Genomic DNA, 11,181 nt, shown 5'->3' on the forward strand with positions numbered 1-11,181 from the left:
CATGTCACTGAACTTCCTTGTTAAGAAAAACAAGTATAAAATTTAGGAAATTTGAGACCCTAGGTCTTCTTTTCAGAATTCACTGTCGATGCAATGTCCCCTTTTCTGAGGCCTCTGCAATAGACAGAAACTGACCAATGCACTGGAAGGTGACTTGACCACATTTCTGCTTTGTTTTCCTTTAGCTCCGACTGCTCCCCCTCAGATCTTCACATAGCTCCCTCCCTCACTTCCTTTGAGTTCTTGCTCAAATGTGATTTTCAGGACACTTCATTCAGTGCAACCCCCTCCAACACTCTCCTTTCATCTTGCTTAAGATTTTTCATTTTCTGTTACTTGATGTAATCTGCACCATGGCTTAAACCCCTTCCCTTACTCACCATTACATTTCTATAAATAAAACGATTATTTTGTAACTTATTTTTCAATGCCTTATTCCTGGCACCTTGAGCAGTTCCTGACACAAAGTGGGGCTGACTAATACTTGGTGAATGAGTGAAGGCATTTGACACAAATGGAGCTGGTTCCCTTGAAGACCTTGGCCACACCCCAATTTCCTAGCAGAACCTCCTATTCCTGGGTCCCTCTGTGCCTGGACAATGAAAGATGTTAGTCAGGCTCCCCTCTACCCCTTCCTTTGTCTCTCAGTACCGCTGGTCTCCTCTCTTAACTCTGGCCTGCTTTTTTTTATAATTAAATTTTTATTTTAATGGGGTGACATCAATAAATCAGGGTACATATATTCAAAGAAAACATGTCCAGGTTATCTTGTCATTCAATTCTGTTGCATACCCATCACCCAAAGAGAGATTGTCCTCCATCACCTTCTATCTAGTTTTCTTTGTACCCCTCCCCGTCCCTCTCTCCTTCCCTCCCCCCCCCCCCCCATAACCACCACTTTCTTGTCCATGTCTCTTAGTCTCGTTTTTATGTCCCACCAATGTATGGAATCCTGCAGTTCTCGGTTTTCTCTGATTTACTTATTTCACTCTGTATAATGTTATCAAGATCCCACCATTTTGCCGTAAGTGATCCAATGTCATCATCTCTTATGGCTGAACAGCATACCATGGTGTATATGTGCCACATCTTCTTTATCCAGTCCTCTATTTTTTTCTACAGTGATTAAAGCCTTAAAGCAAACTCTTGGCCAATACAGCAAGAATCCATAAAAGAGTAGTGTCCCTTAACATGTTCACCAAGTCAAAGTTGGCCCCAACACCATGCCAAATCCCTGAAAAATGCAACCCAACCACAGTTCAGTCTGTTAGGAGCTGTCACAAGGAGCAGGAGTCCAGGAAAAGTCCACATCCAGGAAAAGTCCGCATGGCACTGGAATTGTCACAATTCTATACTTTGCAGCTCACGTCCAAGTCTCAATGACTGCTGCTTCTATCTAGTAATGATTCAGGTAGACTGGAAAAGCCATCTGCAGTGTGTGTGGAGATGGAGCTTCTGTTCTCCTCTGTCTGGAGAGATGAGACCATGTTGCTTTTCTCTGGAGCTCTGCAGCTGTGGCGTGGTAAAGAGAACCTTGGGATACACTAAGCTGGGTGGCAAAGGTAAATTCATAATAGAAGTTGGCAAAAGGGGGAAGAGAGCTCTAAATTAGGAGTAGGTCCCAGCCTGAAATATGAGTGGGGCATTAAGGTAGGAGGAATAAAAGAAACACTATATATTAAACAAAGCAGCAGAAAATAGGACTATCAACACCCACAACAGAGATCTTTGTGGGAAGAATAAAAATCCTGACTATTCAGGCAAGACCTAGTTAAGTGGCCCTTGTGCAAATGAGATCAGTTTACCTGCTTCTTGGAAGAAATACCCTAGGCTCGTCCACAGTGCCGCAGATGGGGCTGACAGCTCTGGGCACCTTCAGCCTTCAGTGGCAAACCCCAGCTTTCTGGGCAAGGTTAGGTCATAGGTGGCTGGAGCAGGGCTGGAAGAGACTGAACCCTCCCTTAGAGGAGTGAGGGGGAAGCCTACCTTCCAGTGTCCCTGTTTCCTCACAGCAGAGGCATGTAAGCCTGGCAGGCTTTAGCTCAATGACCTTCCTTTCCACTATTGAAGCAGGATCCAGATGACATCCTATGAGACCCTTTTGGGGCGTTGGAGCCTTTAAGGGTGTATCCTAAAAGCTGGTAGTTCCCCTGATCTCTATTGGGCTTTTTCTGCCTCTAGGTATCTTAAAAGCCATGCTCAGAAGATCTCGTTGAGGGGTTTGAGGATCCCCATCCGCCTATATAAATCTTTTCCATATATCTGGAGCTATTTGGAAAAAGACAAAACAGTGTTATTAGCTGAATCAAATAAAGATGGTAGTAGTTTGCAGGTGAAAAAGATTTGGCATCTCCTGTTCATCAGCATTCAAAAGAAATTAAAAAAAATTTTTTTTAAGTAAAAAGCATGATATGGTAGACCCATAGGAGTTCCAGGATATGACTCCTCCCTTTAAAATTTTTTTTTAAATTGACCTTAAAATATTTGCTGGGTACACTTTAATAATACCTTACCTTTGAAGATTGTTAAGAATGACAAAATACAGTAAATGCTTTTGCTCCATATGCAGGAGCATTTTAAGTATAACCAGTTTAGGAAATCCAATAATAGAACTATGCATACAGACAATGAGCTATAACATGCTTAGCAGCCTCTCCTGTTCTGACAGAGGTTACTATAAATCCAGAATATGTATCCACTGTAACGTGGACATAGGACTGTTTGCCAAATGAAGGTATATGAGTAACATCCATTTGTCAAAGTTGTCCTGGTAGGGGTCCTTGAGGGTTAACTCCAAATGAAGGGGCAGATTGTAGTATAGGACCCCTTGGACAGGATTTCCCAATCTGTGCACATAATCTGTGTCAGTTTCTCTTTCACTTCAGCTGCTCACCTGGCTAAGGCCCCGCCCACATGGGCTTCCCCAGCCTGGGGCATCCCCTGGTGGCAGGCGTGTTTTCACTTTTCCTACATCAGCCTGGATTGCCCATGTGTCCAAGTTAAAAGCTGCACCATGGAGCTCAGGAAGGAATTACACAGACAGAGCTGGAAGTTCAGAGACACAGACAGAGCAGCAGGCTGAGACCCAGGAGAGGAGACTGAAGTCAGAGACACCAAATAAGGCTGAGTGAGACCCCGGTGACAGCCTGTGAGCAAACTTTGGGTCCCATCCGCTGACAGAGACCAGAGACGATGATGAAGCTGGGTGAGCCTTCACATCACGTCCATGACCCTCACCTCCCCACAGCCTCCACCCTCAGACCCTGACACTCCCTGTCCCTATCCCTTCATCTGTCTATCCTTCTGTAACACAGACTTGACTGTGGGTTGCACACTGGTGCTGGTGCTGATGACCATGGTGCTGACCAGAACAGGAGCAGTTCCTGTTTCCACGCCCCTCCCGGGTGCAAGGGACTGCCACATGGCCCAGTTCAAGTCCCTGTCCCCGCAAGAGATGAAGGCTTTCAAGAGGGCCAAGGATGCCTTGGTGAGTCTCCCACTGCCCCACCTCCTGTGGGCTGACCTCTAGCCTCACACAGTGGGCTCTCTCCTGCTCTTTGGTTTGTTTGTGTTTTTTTTTTAATTTTTATTTATTTATTTTTTACAGAGACAGAGAGTGAGTCAGAGAGAGGGATAGACAGGGACAGACAGACAGGAACGGAGAGAGATGAGAAGCAACAATCATTAGTTTTTCATTGCACATTGCAACACCTTAGTTGTTCATTGATTGCTTTCTCACATGTGCCTTGACTGTGGGCCTCCAGCAGACCGAGCAACCCCTTGCTGGAGCCATTGATCTTGGGTTCAAGCTGGTGGGCTCTTGCTCAACCAGATGAGCCCACGCTCAAGCTGGCAACCTCGGGGTCTCGAACCTGGGTCTTCTGCATCCCAGTCCGACGCTCTATCCACTGCGCCACCGCCTGGTCAGGCTCTCCTGCTCTTGTTGCATTGGGCTGACTCGTGTTGTTCTGCATGGTGCTCTTCTGCCATCCTTTTGGAAGTTCATGCCCCTCCTCCTGTTGCTAGCCATCCTCCCATCCAGCTGTGGTCTGACCTCCAGCCCTCCAGCTGTGGGCTGACCTCTGCCCTTGCCTTCTAGGAAGAGTCGCTCTCACTGAAGAACTGGAGCTGCAGCTCCCGCCCATTCCCCAGGACCCGGGACCTGAGGCAGCTGCAGGTGAGTTGGGAGAGTCAGGCCCCGCCCTGACCTCACCTGGCTGCTCCTCTGGCTCCTTCGGTGGCCCCTTCACTTTCCCCTCTCACTCGTCCCTGTCTGTCTGTCCTCCCCCTCAATCCCGCTGGCCTCTTCCCCTCACCTGCCCACACTGGCTGCGCCCTCTCACCTGTTCCCTGACCTTTCACCTTCACCTGCTCCTTCCTCAGTCCTCCTCACCTCTCCTCCTCACCTGTTCTCTTTCACATGCAGCCCTTACCTGCTTCTGTCTCCCCTCCTCAGGTGTGGGAGCGCCCTGTGGCCTTGGAGGCTGAGCTGTCCCTGACACTGAAGGTCCTGGGGACCGTGGCTAACTTAACCTTGGGAGACATCCTGGACCAGCCCCTTCACACTCTGCGCCACATCCACGCCAAGCTTCAGGCCTGTGTGAGTACCCTGGGCTCCCAGGTCATGTCTGTGGTCTCTGACCACCATATTGTCCCCTTTGTCCCAGGTCCTGCCTCACACACCACCCTCCTCTGCCCACAGGTCCCAGCTCAGTCCACAGCAGGCTCCAGGCCGCAGGGCCACCTCCGCCTCTGGCTGCACCGCCTCCATGAGGCCCAGAAAAAGGTGAGTGGCCAAGGAGAGTCCAGTCTCTGGAGCCAACTGGGAGCCCAGATGATGGACAGCCACTGACCTGTCCCTTCCTCTCCACAGGAATCCCCTGACTGCCTCGAAGCTTCTGTTACATTCAACCTCTTCCGCCTCCTCACCCGTGACCTGAAATGTGTCGCCAGTGAAGACCTGTGTGTCTGAGCCTGAGACCCACCTGCAATGTGTCCCATCATCTTAGATTTTATTTATGCATCTTCCATTAATTTATTGCCACCCATTTCTTATTTATGTATTTATTATCTATGTGAATTTTGTAACTCAAACCTAATAAAATTTTTATTTTTCTACTTTTTGTAAAAAATTTTCAAATAAATGATAAGAAAACAATAATTTCTGTGCTATTGTACTGTGTGTATGTGTGTGTGGATTAGTTTTCTTTTGCTGCCATAACAAGGTATTTCAAACCAGCATCATAAAATAATACAAGTCTGTTATCTTACAGTTTTTATATGTCAGAGATTCAGATCGACTCAGCCGTTTTCTCTGCTATGGGCCTCACAGGGCTGAAATCCACGTGTGGCTGGTGGGATTCTTATGGTGAAGCCATGGGAACAGTCTACCTCCAAGCTCAGTTGAGCTGTTGGCAGAATTCCATTCCTTGCACCCCTAACACTGGTGTACCTGATTCTTGCTGGCAGTAAGGGTATATTCTTAGTTCTTGCCAGCCTCTCTCTGGTCCTTGCACATGGACCCCACATCTCAGAGCCAGCAGCAGTGTGTCCAATCCTTCTCTTGCCTGGAATCCCTTTGACTTCACTTTCTGCCACATTTCTGTCTCCTTCCAGCTGGAGGAAGTTCTTCGCTTTAGGGACTCATGTGTTTAGATTGGGCCTCTGGGATAACCCAGGACAATCTCTCTAGTTTAACACCTATTAATCTTTGTGACATGTGCAAAGTCCCTTTGCCATGTCGCATAAAGTATTCACAGGTTCTGGGGGTTGGGTTGGGCACTTTGGGGCTATTATTGTTCCCACCACAGTATGTGTATGATTGTGTATGTGCATGGTCGTTGTGAGGGTGTGTGAGTGAATCACTTATGCATTCTGTTATAGGTAAAACAACATGAAATGGCCCTGGCCAGTTGGCTCAGGGGTAGAGTGTTAGTCTGGTGTGAGGGAGTCCTGGGTTCGATTCCTGGCCAGGGCACACCAGAGAAGCGCCCACCTGCTTCTCCACCCTTCCCTCTCCTTTCTTTCTATCTCTCTCTTCCCCTTTTGCAGCCAAGGCTCCATTGGAGTGAAGTTGACCCGGGTACTGAACATGGTTCCATGGCCTCCACCTCAGACGCTAGAATGGCTCCAGTTGCAATGGAGCAACACCCCAGATGGGCAGACTATCGCCCCCTGGTGGGCATGCTGGGTGGATCCCGGTTGGGCATATGTGGGAGTCTGTCTTTCTGCCTCCTTGCTTCTCACTTCAGAAAAATAAAAATAAAACAGCAAAATGGTGGGATCTTGATAACATTATAAGGAGTGAAATAAGTAAATCAGAAAAAAACAAGAACTACATGATTCCATACATTGGTGGAACATAAAAATGAGACTAAGAGACATGGACAAGAGTGTGGTGGTTACCAGGGGTGGGGGGAGGGAGGACAGGGGGAGAGTTAGGGGGAGGGGGAGGGGCACAGAGAACTAGATAGAGGGTGGCGAAGGACAATCTGACTTTGGGCGAGGGGTATGCAACATAATTTAATGACAAAATAACCTAGACATGTTTTCTTTGAATATATGTACCCTGATTTATTAATGTCATCCCATTACCATTAATAAAAATTTATTTAAAAAAAAAAAAAAAAACCCACAAAATAAAATAACATGAAATGAATATGCCTTAGTAAAAGCATTTATTATTTTTATGATGAGAAATCTAGACAGTAGGGCCCATTTAAAATGTGTTGTTTAATGTGATCCACAGGCCATATGTAGCTGAGCACTAGAAATGTAGCTAATGCAAGCTTAGCTGTGCTCTAAATGTAAAACATACCCTAGAATTTGAAAAAAAATTTATTAAAAATTAATTTCTGATGATGTCTGCCAAGTTTTCCACTGTAAAATTACTATTTCCCTCTTTGTAATAAATATGTGGAGAGACTTTGAGACTGTGCCAATGCCTGTTACTTCCCAAACTTTAACCTACTTATTTACCATCCATTGATGGTGTTTCCTGACTCTTTTTCTTTTTTTGTGTGACAGAGACTGACAGACAGACAGACAGAGAGACAGATAGGGACAGACAGAAAGAAGGGAGAGAGATGAGAAGCATGAATTCTTTGTTGCGGCTCCTTAGCTGTTCATTGATTGTATTCTCACATGTGCCTTGACTAGGGAGCTACAGCAGATCAAGTGACCCCTTGCTCAGGCCAGTGACCTTGAGCTTAAGCCAGCAACCTTGGGCTTCAAGCCAGTGACCTTTGGGCTCAAGCCAGTGACCCTGTGTTGAACTGGTGACCTCACGCTCAAGCCAGATTAACCCACACTCAAGCTGGCAACCTCAGGGTTTCCAGCCTAGGTCCTCTGTGCCCCAGTCTAACACTTTATCCACTGTGTCACCACCAGGTCAGGCTGCCTGATGCCTAATATTATGTCACTTATCAAATACTTTCATTATTCTTTTTACATTTATTCATTGGCATTCTACTCTTAGGAAGACTTTGCTCCCTTCCTCATTTATGTATTTACCAATTGATTTATAACAGCATAGACTGCAGAATTCTTTTTTTCAGTGGATTATAATTCTTTGTTATAATTTTTGTTGATGCTCAAATTGCCCCAGATTAGGTCAGTGGGAATCCTTTCAAGAAGGCCCCTATGCCCTTCTGATGTGTCCCCATCATTCTTTGAGCACCTCCTTGCTTTTTGAATAAGTGGTTCCAGGCTCATTTGTGCTTTCCCTGCCTCAACTCTGTAACCAGCCATTTCTGCAAGAACTTCTGGTTCCTTTTAGTGGAGAACAGTATTAAGAAACCAAGATCTGGGTGCTAGGTGGGCTGATGGCTAGAGATATTGTTGTTTCTACACCCTCTTAACAAAGCTATAAAGCAGATGGATGTATGTATAGAATTTTTATTTACTGTAAAAAGTAAATATCATTAATAATTTTATGTTGAATATATATTAAAATAATATTTTTATATATTAGGTAAATAAAGTTTATGTCAAAATAGTTTCAGATATAGTTTTTAACTTGTTAAATGTGGCTACTAGAGGATTTAACTATATGTAACTCACATAATATTTGGATTTAAACAATACTGGTTTTGAGATCATGATGTCATAGTGGATCCAGGCTCTCTATGTCTGGATGATCTTCCAACCTCAGTGTGTTAGTACTGTCTCCCCTCATGATTATAATATGGCTGCCACAGCTCCAGCCATCATATAATCATATAATCATCCACAAAGCAGGAGTGGTAGAGACTCCAGTGTTAGCTGTCTCTATATTTATTCTCCTCTTCTTTCTAATCCTTAAATTGTAAGTGAATTCAAGAGTGCTCCACTAAAAACACCATTTCCCAACCATCCCTGCACCTATAGCACTAAGTTCTGCTCAATGCACATGAATGAAGGTGATCTGAGCTCAATGTACATGAATGAAGGTGATCTGAGTCTTACTTAGCTTTAAAGGACATGGCAACATCATTCTTGCTGAATGACCGCAGTAAGAGTAGCCAGCTCATTTTGTCTTCATTTTTCTAGGCTATTTTTAGTGGCTATAGAATCTTGTGTTGACAGTTTTCTTTTTCCTTTCAGTACATTGAGTATTCAAGGGTAATTTTTATATAGACTTAGGTCCTCTCTGTCTGAGGCTCCCTCTATGTTGGGCTTTCTGCTCTCAATTTCTAACTGCTCTGGCAGGCCCCAACCCTGGTGTCTAATACCTCGAGTAAATGACTGTTTTTGTGCCTGAATTCAAGCTGTCCATTGCCACATGAATGGAGGTCTGTCCCCAGAGGAAAAAACATGTAAACTTGGTCTTACACCATGTGTTTTGTTCTTGAAAAATTTGAATCCTCTCTAGTTTCTGCCTGCTTCTAATTGCTCTCCAGTGCCTCCAAATAGTGGGTTTGCAAAAATCATTTGCCTAGAGTTGGTAATTGTTATCCATGGAGAGGTTAGCCAGCACCCTCTCACCTGTCCCTGTCTGACCTTTCTCCCTTTCCTGTTCACCCTCAAGTGAGTGATTCTCACTAGAAGTCTCTCCTGGGCTTGTAGTCAGTGTCAGCTTGGACTTGATCGGTCTGAAGCCTTGAGTGGGCTGGATGTCAGTGATGGCTCACTCACATGGCTGGCTGTAGGCTGGGAGCCCAGCTGGGGCTGTTGATCTGAGCACCTACAGGTAGCTTCTCTCCTTGTTTCTTGGTCTCTTGGCAGAACACAGTGCGTGTAGTACAATCAGATCTTAATGGGATTTTTCTGTGCTCCCAATGGAAAGGACACTTCTTGGGAACTGGAGCCTCCAAATCTACATAGCCTCAACTTTTTCTGGTAGAAAGGACTGAATTCTGAGGTGGAGAAAGGTGGTGTCAGTGGGAGTGATGGTAAGTAATACCATTTTGGCGTTCATCCCTTGGTTCTCAGACTCATTTTTCCACCTATCAGGGACCCAACACCATATACTTGGTTGCCTTAAGGTGTATACTGCATGCTCAGTAATATATTCTGTCCTTGAAGAGTTTCAATCCCAAACTGTGGCCTAAGCTGCATTTTTTTAAAAAAAATATTTTATTTATTGACATTAGGGAGAGGAGAGAGAGAGACAGGGGTGGCATGGGAGCAGGAAGCATCAACTCATAGTTGCTTCTTGTATGTGCCTTGAGCGGGCAAGTCCAGGGTTTTGAACTGGTGACCCCAGCATTCCAGGTAGATGCCTTATCCACTGTACCACGACCACTCAGGCTTAAGCTGCATTTTAAAGAGGCCATCTCACTGTTCTATTGGGTCAGAGCTTCTGGTTTGGGGTTTTGTAATGGAACCAGTGGACTCCATGTTTGTATGCTTACTGCTGCACTTCCTTTGCTATGGAGTCACTTGATCCATGGTGCTGTTACACAGAATCCTTTGTTGGTGGATTAAAGTTTTGAAATCCCTCAGCAGTTCTAGCCAGTCTTGAGGTCAAAAGAGACGAAGCCATGGCTGGATTATCTGAGTCAAGATGAATCCCTGCCCCATCCAGAGTGGAAGGGATTCAGTGTAGGCAACTTGCCATCAAGCAGCATACTGGTCTCCTCAGGGAATGGTGTTTCTAGCTGCAGGCTTGACACTCAGCAGTGGCAATAGCCAGATTAGCTTTGGTGAATGGAAGCTTATGCTGTTGGCCCCACACAAGGCCTTCATCCAGCCACCTGGCTGCTCCATTCATGTGCTCATGGTTCCAGAGCTGAAGAGAGGCTGATGACAGAGGCTGGCTGATGTCAACTGGACAAGTCATTATTTCTCCTTGGTTGATTAGTGTCACTTTAGCAGTTGATGCTCTCTGGTGGCCACTAACATGCAAAAAAACCAAAACTTTATACTATGTGTCCACTCATATATGTCCATAATATACCTCTATCTAAAATGTCCTCATCTGTAATCATCTCATATTTTTCAGGTTAACTTCAGGCTGCTGATCAAGCATCAGGGCCATTTGCCACTGCTCATAAATTTGTATATTGTCACTTCTGGATACTTCTCTTTCCACAGAGTGTAGGATCAACTTTATTACCTGGAGCTCTGCCAATTGGGACAATTTCCTCTCACCACCACCTTTCGGGATCACCCCTGAATTGGGCTTTAGTGAAACAAAAGTCTGCTTTCTTCTTATACCCACATACTGAACCAACCCGTCCAGGAGCCAAGCTAACCTATTTCTTTCATCATCTGCCCTTGCCATGGGGACATAGGGATAGGCACTGATGTAACAGTGATGATGACATGAAAGTGTATGCTTTCTCTCCTGACCATGACGTCGAAGCATGCCAGACACTGCTTTATGAATGATGTATGTTTTGCTATAGATGCCCCGAGCTTGAACCTTCGTGGGCTGCATCATGATTTTCCTAGTGAGGATTGTGTCAACTCCACAGGGGTTATTGCCTTACTGCAGAAACCTCCAGTCCCATAGGGTCTGTGGGATCATCTGCTTCAAGTGACAGAGCTGCTCGCACCTCAGCCTGGACCTGCTGCAGAGTGCTTTTTAGTTCTGCGCTCCAGTCAAAGCTGACACCTTTCCATGTGTAGTTTGGAACATTATTCCCAAGTGTGGAATATGCTGTCTGCTGACTCCAAAGATGCCTAACAAGCCTTGTGCCTTTTTCTTCATGGTGTGAGCTTCATGAGTTGCAGTACGTTTCTTTTGGAGGGAGTGTC

The 11,181-nt window shown here is 45.4% G+C and overlaps 1 protein-coding gene across 1 annotated transcript; it reads left to right on the plus strand.

Moving 5' to 3' along the window:
- The first annotated feature begins 3,195 nt into the window (after nt 1-3,195).
- Nucleotides 3,196-4,972, plus strand: LOC136380894 (interferon lambda-2-like). Its single transcript, XM_066349129.1, has 6 exons — nt 3,196-3,205; nt 3,315-3,487; nt 4,100-4,177; nt 4,457-4,600; nt 4,703-4,786; nt 4,874-4,972. The coding sequence occupies exons 1-6, from the start codon at nt 3,196-3,198 to the stop codon at nt 4,970-4,972; spliced, it is 588 nt and encodes a 195-aa protein (XP_066205226.1).
- Nucleotides 4,973-11,181: the final 6,209 nt, after the last annotated feature.

Source organism: Saccopteryx leptura, chromosome 9, assembly GCF_036850995.1.
Source record: "Saccopteryx leptura isolate mSacLep1 chromosome 9, mSacLep1_pri_phased_curated, whole genome shotgun sequence".
NCBI lineage: Eukaryota > Metazoa > Chordata > Mammalia > Chiroptera > Emballonuridae > Saccopteryx > Saccopteryx leptura.